Source organism: Natator depressus, chromosome 20 (genome assembly GCF_965152275.1).
Source record: "Natator depressus isolate rNatDep1 chromosome 20, rNatDep2.hap1, whole genome shotgun sequence".
In the NCBI taxonomy this organism is placed as follows: Eukaryota; Metazoa; Chordata; order Testudines; family Cheloniidae; genus Natator; species Natator depressus.
In genome coordinates this window covers 11,191,010-11,205,259 of record NC_134253.1, presented here as the reverse complement: position 1 = coordinate 11,205,259, position 14,250 = coordinate 11,191,010, and the positions used below count along the sequence as shown (strand labels likewise).

Sequence of the window (14,250 nt, the reverse complement as noted above, 5' to 3'; positions counted from 1 at the left end):
TACAGACCAAGATAGGGCCATAAGGATGGAGGAAAGAATGGATTTTAGAGGGGGGAACGAAACTACAGATCTTGAAAAAGGACAAGCCATGGAGAGACAAGCTGACAAACTTGGATGACTGGTGATATTGTCAACAGTAAGGGATAGGGAAAGAGAGGAAAGGGTTGGGTGAAGAGATTAGAGATAAGTTCTGCACTTGGTTATGCTGGTGTCAATCCAGAATAACTCCACTGACTTCAGGAAAGTCACTCCAGATTTATTCTGTGTACGACAAATTTAGCTCCGTTTAAGAAATACTGAGCAGCCACTGCTTAACAAAAGGCCACCTGATGCCTACCAATGTCACTAGTAAACTGCCCAACTGTGACTTGAGACACCAATTGGCCAAAGGTTATTTAGTGTCTGTTAGTACTATAGGCTAAGTACACATTTCAGTACCTCTGTATGGATGAATACATCGCCTCATAAATATGTAGGAATTAAAGGTACTCCCAGGCCCTGCTGGTTTCAAACATTCATAACTTCAGAACTATGGTGCAGATGCATCTCATGTTTGCCTTGAGTTTTAGGATTTACACATGTGCCAACAAAGCCAGCTTTCAAGTCAGGAAAACAGTTTAGAAGAACACGCGCCCTTCACCATGCTCTCTTGCAGGTGCAGTGCAGTCTTCTTAGGGCACTTCAAGAGCAGCCCAGCCACCTCAGGAAAAATTGCAAAGCCTCTTTGGCGAAGTTTTGCTACTACTGCCAGAATGACATTCACAGTGGCTGCCACTGCCACAGCCCTCCTTCCAAAATTAAGAATCTACCTTCCTGTGCAAAAGTCTCTCTAACCCCACAATGGAAAAGGAGCCAGAAACACCATGAAGTCCACTAGAAATTCCGCCATTTGTTTTATGTGGAAGGCACTCACGTGCTACCATGAAGGGCAGCAGTACAAGCTATTCTGTTACACACAATCCCTGGGCTCCTTCATCCAGTATGTGGCAACTCTTGCACTCCTCTCCCATGAGCACTCAGCTGGCAGGTGGCTATATCGTACAGAGCCGGTTTGGACTGCATGAAGTACCTTGCCCCTGGCCATTGATGCATCCTTTAGCAGCTGCTTGACTGCTGTTTCTCCATAAGAGGCAGGCGCAGGACCCAGTAGGGGTGGAGGGGGAACAAGCTTCTCATGTGGGCCAGGGAAGGCAGGTCAGGGTGGGATTGGCTCTGCCCTGGAGTCTTGAACTAGTTGTTTTTTACCCCCCGCCCCAGATTTCACTATAACTACTTTCTTCACACCCAGCATAGCCAGTACTGATGATGTAAGCCACCTCAGGACAGGACCTTAAGTGTTAAATTCAACAGGTCTAAAATGCAGAGGAACAAGGTAGTGTTTCAGGATAAGTCAACACACACACACACACACACACACACAGATCAATAAAGTGAGCTAATCTTGTCTGCAGTGTTTGGCAAATTGTTTCACTGGAGGTTAACATGCTGCCATGGAAAACAGGAAAGTGGTGGGGTTTAGGGCTATATAAAAGGGCAGGAAGCAAGCACCTGTGGAAGCTGTTTTATAGTGATGAGCTTTTACTTTGGGTGGAATGGCCCTGGGAAACTTGAGTCATAAATATCCAGTTAAAAAAATTCAATACATTGTTTTCAAAAAAAAAAAAAAAAAATCATTGAAACCTTTGTAAACTAGGACCAAAGCAGAACATACTGGGGGTATTGGGGGGCACGAAGAAGAGGAAAGGTACAAAAAACTACCATGGTTAACACTATGTTTTGGAAAAAGGGAGCTTTAAAAAGGGAAGAGAAGAAGCAAGTCAAGAAAGCAAGTCCTTAAGTTGAAGATACAAATGTTAAAGTCTTTATAAGGGCCCATGGAGACTGCTTAAGAATAACCGAGCAGGTGTAGGCACAGTGTTTGTACTGCTTTAACTGTATTAGTTTAGAAAACAGATATAGCTAATAGATCAATCCCCTAGAGCGGATGCAGTTAAACCAGTATAAAAAGGTGTGTATACAGCCTATCTTAATACCAGTATAACTGAGACCACACTAGGGGGTTGTGCAGCTTTAATTATAACCGGTGTTTAAAAAAAACAAACCACACACACAAAACACCCCACACATCACCCTCCTGATCAAAATAGTTTAATCTGTACAAAAAAAAAGGCCAAGCCACAATACCAGAGTCTCAGAAGGTGTGCATACCCTCTGAACAAAAAGGGAAGCACTCATGGATAAGAAACTAAGGGAGAAGGAAAACTGGCCATTTATTCCCTTCTCTGTGTCACCATGACAAAATTCTTGATATGCATCATCCAGACTGCATGTGCCTGACTAGCTGATGACGCTAAACATGTGCATGGAAGTGAGCACATGAAAGGAGAGTTACTCATTTAGCTACAGTAATTGAGGAAATGTTGTTTTAGTTAGCCAAGCTGCACTGTAACCCAACTGGAAAACAAGCAGCAAGGCTGTGGTATGCAAAAACATCTAGTCCAGTAATTCCTGTGACTACTTGGCTCCTATAGCAATAGAAATTAAGGTTTTTAAGACTCCAGCTCAAATTGTAGTTATGAAATTGTCCACCCCAACTTTGTTTACTTAATTCTACCACCACCTGCTACTATCTTCTAATTACAATGCTAAATGCTTAAGTAAGTTTTGCCTTAATTAGTCACATAGTAGCTATTAGCTTATTTAATTACACCAGCTCTTAGTCATTATATAGTTTGTACCAAACAGGAGAAGTTCCCATGCAAATCCTCTAGTTTGTCAATACAGAAATATTCTGTAAAATAGATACAACTGCTTCATTGCAGATAATTGCTGGGTGAGGGGATAATTGGCATACAGAAGTCCCTATTGTCTGGAACCCTCCAAGTTTACTCAGAGCTGCCCCTACAGCTCCCAAAGGGAAATTTGCCCTTAATAAAAGGGGCAGTACAAAGCTTATGCACCACTTAAATCCCTTTTAAAGGCCTATGCCCTACGTGAATGACAAGGAGGAGAGTTTGCTCCCTGGTGGAACCTTCTAACAGGTGTTCTCCATTATAGAAGGGGCTTATTATATGTGTGCGCCTATGTGTAGAGGTAGGAATAGGCATTGAAAGGTGAGGGGGGAAAAAAAAAAGAAGCCAACATGAACAGGAGAGAAACAACATGAGTGAAAGGAAATGAACCAATGCAAGGGAAACTTAATGGGCCTGATTCTCATTTACACCATTTTGGCAATGTAACAGGCCTCAAAATGGGTCTAAATATAGGTTATGCCTACTGTAAAGCCCCTTGACACTGCCAGAGCTGTGCAAAGAGAATCTGGGCAGCAAGTTTTTAAAAAGTTTTATACAGAGTTCAATATCCATGTGAATGTTCTATTATGTGACAAAAAGTATTGCATAGATATTTCCATTAGAGAAAAAAGTCTCAAGGGTGCCATATGGCAACATTTTTTTTTTTAAACTGCAGCTATTGTGTAGGTTTAGAAAGTGGCAGGTAAGTCTTGGTGTAGGGTGTGAGAGGCATTTATTTGCTTTACAGTTCTCTCAGTCGTACAACTCCCTATTGCTCATATAATACAAGGACCCTTCCACATGTATATAGGCTGTTTTGTGTTAGCTAGTAGCATTTTACTGCATAGAACACCTACTGCATGGGGATGGAGGCATAGCTGGACTTTTCAGCAATTTTATTAGTCAGCCTCCTGCATCAGCACAAAGGTTTAGATTAGTGTACCTGTCAGACAAGTTCTCTCAAACGTACATGACGTCCAATTTTGCAGAGATGTTGATTATTTCTAACCAGGAGCCAAAAAGCAGAGTTGCAGCCCCTTTCCTCAATCTTCCTAACTAGTCAGAGTTCGTTATTTTAAAAATGAAGGCTGGTTTCTAATTAGTTTTCACTCTCAAAAACATCACTTACCTAAAAAATCCTTTGCAGCCTTCACATGTCATGGCATTGAAATGAAAGCCAGTAGCTTTGTCCCCACAGACACCACAGATACGGGGAACGTTCCTATCAAATTCATTGGCTGGATCAGGAAGAGGTGTACTTGCTGCCAGCACCTCCATCTCTGAGACTGAGAAAAAGCAAGAAGGTTAGAGATCTTTTCATTACAGAGACTTGTTAAGCAAATTGAAGATGGAGGCACTGGGTTTCTGCTGACTCACTGGCAAAAGTACTTGTGTTACCTCGGTATAGTATAAGGAACATATACACAGGAATATGATGGAATCACAAAAATGTACACATGCAAATTATGCTCATCTACCCAGTAATTGCATTGCTGATTTCCACTCCACCCACCCTCCCAATTTGACCACATGCACCTCGAAACAGTCTTTTTTTATTAAGATCTAGGGAATGTATATAGCCATGCCCAATCTGAAGTCAGGATCTTCTGTCCCTACCCTTATATGATCCTTTCAGAAAGAGTTGTGCATTAAGATTTCATCATTTACACCAACTGGAAAACATGCACCTCACCAGAAATAAGTAAAATTTCCCTTCTGCAGAAAAAGGAAGTGACCCAAGTACAGCCGTGCCACCTTTACGAGGAGATGAGTAAAATTGCAAACACGAGTCAAACACCGTCAGTCAAGTGAGCATGGGGTTTTTTATGTCTTGGTTCTTAAATAATGGGTTTTTTTCTTTGTATGTTTGGTTGGTAGTTTGTTTTAAAAGAGGGATGAAGAGGAAAGGGTTGGTGTGTCACAAAAAGAAATTTAGACATTGCACATACTATAGTATGTCGTCTGTGGCAGCGAACGCTAGAATTAAGTGTACATGTAGATGCCTATTATAACCTCATTATTACAATACAACAGCATGCTCATAACTGTGTCTAAAGTTCCTCATTGAAAACTGACAACTGAAGATCCTTTTTTTGAACTTTGATAACTCAAAAATGGCTAAAAGTTTGAACTTCCCATGGTGTCCAGGCCTTGCTGGAGAACAGTCGTTGGGCTAATATGGAGGGGAAAAAAAACCAAACACAAAAAACTATATGCAACGGCACATTTTGCTTGACACACACAGTGCCTACCTGCGAAGTTTGGACTTTTTACTAGAAGGCACCAATTCAATAAAATCCCTGCTGGTCAGTTCATAGAATCATAGAATATCAGGGTTGGAAGGGACCTCAGGAGGGACCAATCCCCAACTAAATCATCCCAGCCAGGGCTTTGTCAAGCCTGACCTTAAAAATATCTAAGGAAGGAGATTCCACCACCTAGTTACATAGATTCCACATCTAGTTACATAGATGTGGTTTTGAGCTGCTTTTTGATTGTGGAGTTCATCTCTTTGCATACTTTCAAACTGTGGAACCAGTCAGTGAAATCAGCAGAAAGACCAGCATTTTAGTCTTCTGCTCTCTCCTACCCTGACCCAACATCCAAGCTTAAAAACAAAGGAAGATTATATGGCAGCAAGTTACTGAACTAGAATCAGAATATGCAAGTGTTATTGTTATTCTGCAAATGTTAATTTCCACATTGCATCAGATTTTCAGAAGTGCTCAGCACCCAAAAGCTCCCATTGTTTTCCAGGGAAGCAAACAGCATTTGGCTGGGAGGTGAGGTTTTATCAGACTCTGATTACTTATTCAGGTACCTAAAGTGGGAGCTGAGCTGGCTCATAGAGTTTTGAGGTTACATTTCAGAGGCACTGTGGATAAAGGCGATTGGGTTCCATTCCTAGTTCTGCCAATGACTCACTGTGCAATTTCAAGAAAGTCTCAGCACCTCTGTGCCTCAGTTTCCCCATCTGTAAAGTGGTATTAGCTCTCTCAGAGGGATTGAGTGTCTTAATTTAAAATTAAATGTACAAACTTAAGATCCCCAAATAGAAGCAGAAAGTATTTTTGTTAATTATGCTATTGAAATGTGTAACCTAACAGATGACATGTGCAATACAGGCATGTTACTGTAGGATCTCTAACTTTATGTTGTCTTTTCAGTGTTGAAAATACTATTCCTAGCATCAGATTAAGTAAGTTTAGTATTTAAATATACTAGTCAAATTCTGTAAAAGTATGCCTTAGACAGGATTGGAACATGCGACAGTAACACACTTGTGCACTATTTAATACAGACTCTCTCTGTCAATAGCATTGAATGTAACTTACTCCTGTGTTAAGGTTTCCTCAGTAACTCATGTTAATTTAGCAGCCATGAGGGAATCGTAATGTCTGATTCTCAGTTGAAGGCAGCTTTATCTGGCTCTGGCAGCATCAAGGGGCCTTAAAGAACAGTGTAGAGCTGCCTTGATATACATGAGAACCAGGGCCAAAATCTTCGGTTTATAACTAACATTCAAACTACTTAAATAGAGAATCTGTATTCAATAGAAGACAAGGGTCTATTAATCTACATGCCTACTTGTAGTAATCTAATCAGGCTCATTAGCTACCCACCACTTCCATGAGGAATAATATTGTACCTTTCAAGTGATCAGAATAGCTATTCCACTTTTTGAAAGCCTTTTTCAGTGAGTACTGGACTTGTCCTGTATAATGCTCTCTTCGGGCAGCAATTAATCAACAACCAAGGCCTCAGATTCAATAATCACATGAGCAATAAAAAGGCATTCAGTACAGTATTATTGGCCTTTGCTTTTTTTTTTTTTTAAACTCAGCAGTTTGTAAATTTCGATTTAAATGCACTTTAAAAGAAGTGAACAAATGTTTCCAGCTAATATAGAAAGGTAATCCATAAAGTGATTGGAAAATTGCTCTGTACAAGCTGTTTGAAAATCAATGCACAGAAAAGCAAGCTCTTGAGTAAGATTTTCAAAAGTGCCTGAGGGCCAGATTTCTAAAAAGGTATTTAGGCAGATAGTGGGATTTTCAGAAGTATGCCTAACACCCATTGGGTGTTACCTTTAAACATATAGCCCAAGTGACTTAGGAGCCTCAGTCTTATTTTTCAAAAGTGACATAGACACTCAAGAACCTAGAGTCCCACTGAAATTCTGAGAGTCTTTTTAGACTAAGAGCTTGTCTATACTTGACGTGCTACAGATGCACTGCTGTAGCGCTTCAGTGAGGATATTACCTAGGGGTTCTGTCGGTGTAGGTATTCCATCTCATAGATTCATAGACTTTAAGGCCAGAAGGGACCATTGTGATCATCTAGTCTGACCTCCTGCACATCACAGGCCACAGAACCTAGCCCACCCGCTCCTGTAATAGACCTCTAACCTCTGGCTGAGTTACTATCACCCCCAATACAGATACCACTAAGTCAACAGATGACTTCTTCTGTCAATTTAGCTACTGCTGGTGGATTAACTACCGAGGTGGATTAACTACACAGACGGGAGAACCCCTTCTGTTGCTGTAGCAAGTATCTACACTGAATTGCTGCAGCTGTGCCACTGTAACATTTTAAGTGTAGACATATCTTATGTCACTTTTGAAAATTGGATTTGCGTGCCCAAGCAGTTTAGGCACTCTTGAAAGTTTTACCCCTTAACACAGTGGATGTTTTTCAGAGTAAACACACACAAAGAAAGTGCATTCCAGGGCTAGGATTTGCAAAGGTGCCTTGGATCAGTTGAGTTTTAACTGATTTGGGGTGCCTAACTCCCTTGAAATTCATTGGGACCCAAGTGCTGAACTCCCTTATAGTCCTACAGAAACCCCAGCCAAAAATTACAGAATTCACTCCCAGCTATTTTAGAAACTCACAAAGATCTCCCTCTTTCCTGACATACTGCAGGAGTAAGCTATAGGCATCACACTACAGCCAGATATTCCTTCTGTAAGAAGAAAAAAAAACAAAAACAAAAACGACTTTACCGGCATCCAGAACATGCGTCGCACCATCCTGGTATACTCCCCAACAGTTCTGAAGCTGTGACATGGAACCACCTGTGGTCAAAAATGTTTGACAATGTAATTTCTCAAAACATTAAATGATTGTCAGGCAAGTCAAATGGATAATCTCAGATTCTGCCTGAATTCTGGGAATTTACTCCTGCCTTTAACTCTGATCTATTGACGTAAGCAATATTCATTACCTGGGTGTGGTGTTCTCAAAATAACCCACTCCACCCAAAAAGATTCTTGCAGCACCAAATGTCATGTTCAGCTTCCCATGGCACAGAGGTTCTCATAACCCTACCTCCTGTAGATACTTTAAGAGATATTGCTAACAGGAGGGCATACTGCCCTCCAGATGCCCAGACCAAGCACGTTCCTAGAAGAATTAGAGCAATGCTAGGGGAGAATCCATGCAGTGCTCAAAGACACAGGAAGAAGAACAAAGGATGAGAATGACACACAGCTAGTTTCTTTAATCTTGATTACATTTTTCTATAAACGCAAGTTTCACAATTCAGCTCGTCAAGTGCTTAACACTGAGGCACGGGCAGGCTTGTGTGGGATGGAGTTAAGTGGTGCTGAATGGCTTTTCCCAGCTTTGGCCTTGATTCAACAAAGCCTATACACATGAAGTCAGTGGGATCATTTAAATGCTGAAAGTTAAGGTGCCTGTTTAACTACCTTGTGGAACAGGGGCCTTATTTCTTTATCTGGCTGCCCTATTGGCAGGATTACAGGACAACAGTGGATTAATATGTGCATGCTCAGATCCCAGAAATAACTGAATGGGTTACTTTTTTGCTTTGGTGCAACCACATTGGAACTGTAGACTAATCGATGCACCTGCTCTGCTTCCTTCACCACACCTGAAGAACTCTATATAGTTCAAAAGCTTGTACCTTCCACCAACAAAAGTTGGTCCAAAAAAAAAAAAAATTATATATAATTTATTTTTTTACCTCGTCTACCACACTAACTTCTCTTTCCCCATTTTCTGCAGTGATTCACCACTGTCAGTTTCCTGTTTTGAAGGCTGAGATTTTAAGTCTTGTCACTATTTGTGCAGCTGCTAGATCAAAAAGGCCAAATGAAAAGTTATAGAATACTTTTATTAAACTGAAGTTACTCTGACTTAATACTTTCCATTAATCCTTTTCTCAGAAAGCGTAGAATAGAATTTTGTTAAGAGAGTTTAAACTTTTGACTAAAAAAAAAAAAAAAAAACAAAAAAAAAAAAACGACAAAATGTATATTATTTCAGTTAAAAAATTCCATCTATAAAGATCTGCTTCCCATGTACCAACATATAGAGAATTGAGGATAATAACCCAAAATATTTTGGGATAGGTTTGACACACTCTACTAGAGGTGTCTCTCTACCAATCGTAACATTTGGTGTCAATTACTGCACCTCTCTTATACAGCACCCCCCAAACCTAAAATTTTAGGGTATTTTTGAAAGAGGCAAAAGGAGTTAGGTGCCCAAATTCCATAGGAAATACCATCTCAGGTCAATAAAGATATACTAGACATTATGAAAGTGAAAGCCATGCAAGTGTACAAGAATGAAAAATCAAGTTTATAAGAGGTTACACATTTAAAAGTTAGAGGAAAAAGGTATTGCTAGGACATTAGTCCATCAAACCACTACCCTGCCCTCCTGGAAGTCTCCCCTCAAAATTAGTCTCTACCATATGGTTAACTCAACTAATAATGGCTGCGTAGATGGTCAATGGAGACTTTTTATATCTATGCCTATACCTTATTTTAAAAAGCAAGACAATCTCTAACCCATCTAACTATGCACACAGCTAGCCTATAAAAATGGATGTTCCTATTACTGTTACATTGATCCTCCCTTCCCTGTTCCTCTTTTTTTTTTAAATCCACTTGCTGTTTTTTATCTTTAATTCAGATTGTAATCCCTCTAGGGTATGGTCTGTCTCTTGTGTTTCTATTGCACATACACAGCATAATGGGGCCCAGTCACAAATGGAGTCTGGACTTATTCTATTGCAAACCAGTTTTTAAAATGACCATTTCCCCCTCCATATCCAACAACAGCTTCTGCTCTGCTGTGAAACACGCTGTACCTTGGCAGCTTTCAAAGAACCCTGGGGCACAGGGCTAGCCTGGGCAGAGATTAGGCAAATTCACGATACGGATTTACAAGACTATTTTGTATCCCAAAAATTTAAAGAAGAATTAAATTTGGGACAACCCTGGAAAAATACAGTTACATGAGCTCCCTTGGTTTTTCAAATTGTTTATGAACTTTGCATAATATGATTACATCTACGACAATCAGTGCATACAGAAACGTGATTTACATTCAGTGATCCGTGTTTAAACTTGACAAAAATAGACTTTTTTTCTAGTCATACTATTCCTTTGCCTGCAGCTCTGCTACCCTGTGAGGTGATCCTGCCAGATCTCAAATGTTAAGCAGGACTCGGTTGGGGTAGCATGTGGATAGAAGAACTCCAAAGGACACAGATTCTGCAGACAATGGTGTTGGCAATTCCACAGGGGGCACTCTCCCCTCTGAGATGGTAACAACACTTCATCAGGGATGCTGATGTGTTTTAAACAATACCAAACTGGAGGTCCTGGCTACTTACTGTCATTAAAGGTCCCCTGACTTTTTTTTGGGGGGGGGGGGGAGAAGAGGAGGGGACAGGGGGAAACCAAGACTCTGGATGTTAGCCTTGGTATCATGGCAACACTTCAGCTCTCTGACTCACTCAGTTCCCACAGAGTTGGCCGGTCTAAAGGATTTTTCTTCACTTCCTGTGTTGAACTGCTGTGTGATGCCCCATCTACTTCTAAAGGAGAGTTTAGTGGTTGTTTTAAGAGGCAGTTGGAATTTAGGGACTGGATTAAGTGATCCCTGCGTTTTGTAGCTGCTGACTTTGTAAAGTGCTTTGAGATCCTACAGTATGAAAAGCACTACAGTAGGTAAAGAAAGTCATTGGGCCAGTGTGTCCTTGCTCTGCACCTTCTGGAGTCATTCAGACCAGTGAGATGTCCTGCTATTCTGATTTAGCAGTTTTTACACCCATTTTACCCTGGTGTAAGTGATGTACAAGGGACAGGGTAATGGAGAATCAGATCCTCTTTCTTGCTCTCTCTTCTTTGCATCTGCTCCATCCTTAGGATTTTGAACATCTCTCATACAAATACAAAGATCGGCCAGCTGCTCCCCTTCTTATGTCTTTTGCCAGAGACAACACATGGCTAGGAGGAGGGCCACCCTTAGAATGATTCCACTGCCCACTGATGGTATTTTTTGTTTGGAGTAATCACTGTATCCTTGTGACAGATATTGCAACCCATGCAATATTTTTGGGGACCACAGTACTACATTTATGAATGGTTTACATAGGATTGTGTTCTACTCCATAGTGAGGGGTTATGCGGGGGTAGGGGGGTACCACATCTCTTACAGGAACTAAAAACAGCAGGAGGTAATTACCCAAAGATCATAAACAATTCTAGAGAAGTTTCACCCCATGGGGTAGTTTGCACAGAGTGGAAAAGCTGGATTTTCTAAAGACTAGGAAACAAAGAAAGGACTTTTGGTAGAACAGGATGAAATTAAATGGACTTGTGGTCTTCCTTTTGATTCAGCAAATGGACAGGACTCTCTGTCCCAGGAAAAGCCCCAACCCTTGCTGACGGGTTGGAAGGAATGTTGGCCTGTCAGACTCACTGTGTGGAAGATGAGTGAATTCTGGCATGTTTAATCAGTGTATAGGAACTTTTATTGCTTTTATATGCTCTCTCCATATCCTTTTTTGTCCTAAAAATAAATGTACTCTGCTCAGAAAGAGCTCTGTGGTCACTGGTAAAAAAAACAAAACCCCAAAACAGTGTCATGGTCCTTGGAGAGAAAGGACAGGCCAGGGGCTTGCTTTTAAGCAGACTTGCTTGCTGGGAACATGACAGTATACGGCAGGGGGCTGTGCAGGCTTAAAAGCCCGAGTCAGAAGTAGGGTGACCAGATAGCAACTGTGAAAAAATGGGACGGGGGTGGAAACATGGGCAGATTCCCCTTATTTGGGCTCCCTCACCATGTTTGTATTTTAAAAACACAGGTTTTCCAAATGATTAGAGAGTTAGAATCCCAAACCTAACAGAGGAACATCCCAGCTGGAATCAAAACTAACGTTTGCTCTGCTTTAATTCTTGCCCTAATCTAGGCTGTGGATTTCTCAAATAGCTGCCAAGGTTCAAGATGCAGATTTGCCAGCCTTTGTGCTCGTTTGCCTGATCAGCAGGGACATTACATAAATGGTAACCCACAGGTTTCATTAACCAGGTTACTCAGACACCAAAAGCAGCATCCACCCAACCTCAATCTTCCTGCCATCCTCCCTCCCTGCCAAGCAACAGCTTCCTTTTCTCCCCCAGCTCTACACAAAACATCCATCAGAATTAGTCATCGCTATGCACTAGTGCCCTCGCTATTCTGATGGAACTAGGCTGCCCCAGCACCTCTGCATGTTACCCAAGTGCTAGGGATGTGGATAGGACATTACAATGCACTCAATTTTTCCAAAATGAAGGTGGCTTTCCTAGCTGAGTGGGACATTGTCTCTTAGGGAAACAGGAGTGCAATGTTAGAACGAAGTGTCCTGCACCCCTTAAAACAATATTAGATGAAGAGGTAGAAAGCATGCTTTGTTGCTATCTACATAAGGCCAGATAAACATTTATAAACATCCGGCACCCCCAAGTGTTAAGTTACCGGAAGGAAGAATACAGCCATCTCTAATCACTCTGGTACCTGGGCACCAAGGTCTAATTGACAGATACCTTCAGAAATGGGAAGGAGCACAGTGCTATCCTCTCTTCTCCTCTGCTGGGAGAAAGGGCTGAATGGGAAGGGTGGAAAAGAGAAGGGCCACTGTCCCTTCCTCACATGGGGTCCCAGCAAACCTCTACTTCCTCTGCAGGTATATTCAGTGCCTAGATGCTCCAGTCAATGCTAACCCTGAGTCACTGAACTCTGCTCTGATAAGACTCTGGCCAGTACACCTGCACCAAGCAGAGAAGAGCACTCCAGCTATCAGCTCTCTAGTTCTTGCTCTGCCTGTGAAATTTAGACAGAAAAGAAGAGCACGTTGGTCAGGGCTACATTTCCCTGCTCACTACTAGTAAGGTGGCATTTACTGAGTCTTGTAATTACACTGTATATGCTTTATCCCTGTAGCTCGCTCTTCCTGCTATTAGCTTACTTAACTTTTAATGAAAAGCAAAGGTGGTTTGTCATTAAAATTACACAATTAATTATTCTGCTCTCCTGATGAACATCAGATGCAATCACCATGGGAATTACTAGGTCGTTTAGCACAATTTCATGTTGGAATTCCTGGAATTTGTTACTCAATACTATAATGAAACTGACAGATCTGCAGGAGTTTCCACCCCCCGCCATTAAAGGTGGCTGATTCGTCAAACTAACATTTATTCTTCAACTCTTGAAACAGCCCAAGTTGTTTGTCTTAAAACTGATGTCCTTGGTCACGCACCTCCGATTTGGAAAAAAGGTCAAACTAGTTTCACATCTGTATGTAGGAGTTGACCTACTTTTTTGCCCTGGTGGAGTCTACGTAGAGGCTTTAAAAAAAAAATATCTGCGCTATACCAAGGGTAAAGTTCAGTAAGTCCTATTCCAATAGAGCAAACTGAAGTCAAGTCTTTGAAAAGTTAGGAAATTTTAAGGTTAGGATGACAACCTTCCACTGTAAGGTTGACTAAGAATGAAAAAACAAAACTACCATAGCCACACTGAGCTGGTTAAGATGATAATTAACCATTAGAACACTGCATTGGGACACTACCCAACAGAATACGCAGAGGAAGCAAATATAGTAAGGAAGCCACTATGGTTAAACATTAAATACATGGGGGGAAGTCATCTGCATAGCATGGATGATACTGCACATTCTTTTAAACACTAATATACTATATTCAATTTCTCAAACGGAAGAACTAGGGGTCACCAAATGAAATTAATAGGCTGCAGGTTTAAAACAAACACAAGGAAGTATTTCTTCACACAACACACAGTCAACCTGTGGAACTCCTTGCCAGAGGATGTTGTGAAGGCCAAGACCATAACAGGATTCAAAAAAGAACTAGATAAATTCATGAAGGATAGGTCCATCAATGGCTATTAGCCAGGATGGGCAGGAATGGTGTCCCTAGCCTCTGTTTGCCAGAAGCTGGGAATGAGCACTAGGGAGAATGGATCACTTGATAATTACTTGTTCTGTTCATTCCCTCTGGGGCACCTGCCACTGGCCAATGCTGGAAGACAGGATACTGGGCGAGATGGACCTTTGGTCTGACCCAGTAGGGCCGTTCTTATGTTATTCTTATTTGTGGCTGTCTGATCCTTCTTACGTAGGAGTGACTCA

General features: G+C 41.3%; 1 protein-coding gene across 4 annotated transcripts in view; it reads right to left on the bottom strand.

Annotated features, from left to right (window-relative positions):
• VDR (vitamin D receptor) overlaps positions 1–14,250 on the bottom strand; it is a 122,411-nt gene that overhangs the window by 53,740 nt on the left and 54,421 nt on the right. For all 4 annotated transcript variants that reach the window (XM_074934765.1, XM_074934766.1, XM_074934767.1 and 1 more), the window contains 2 exons: positions 7,802–7,873; positions 3,922–4,078 (listed from right to left, as the gene is read on the bottom strand). In XM_074934765.1, the coding sequence (XP_074790866.1) occupies positions 3,922–4,078; positions 7,802–7,865 (221 nt within the window). In that variant the 5' untranslated portion in view covers positions 7,866–7,873. The remainder of the gene's footprint in view (positions 1–3,921; positions 4,079–7,801; positions 7,874–14,250) is intronic.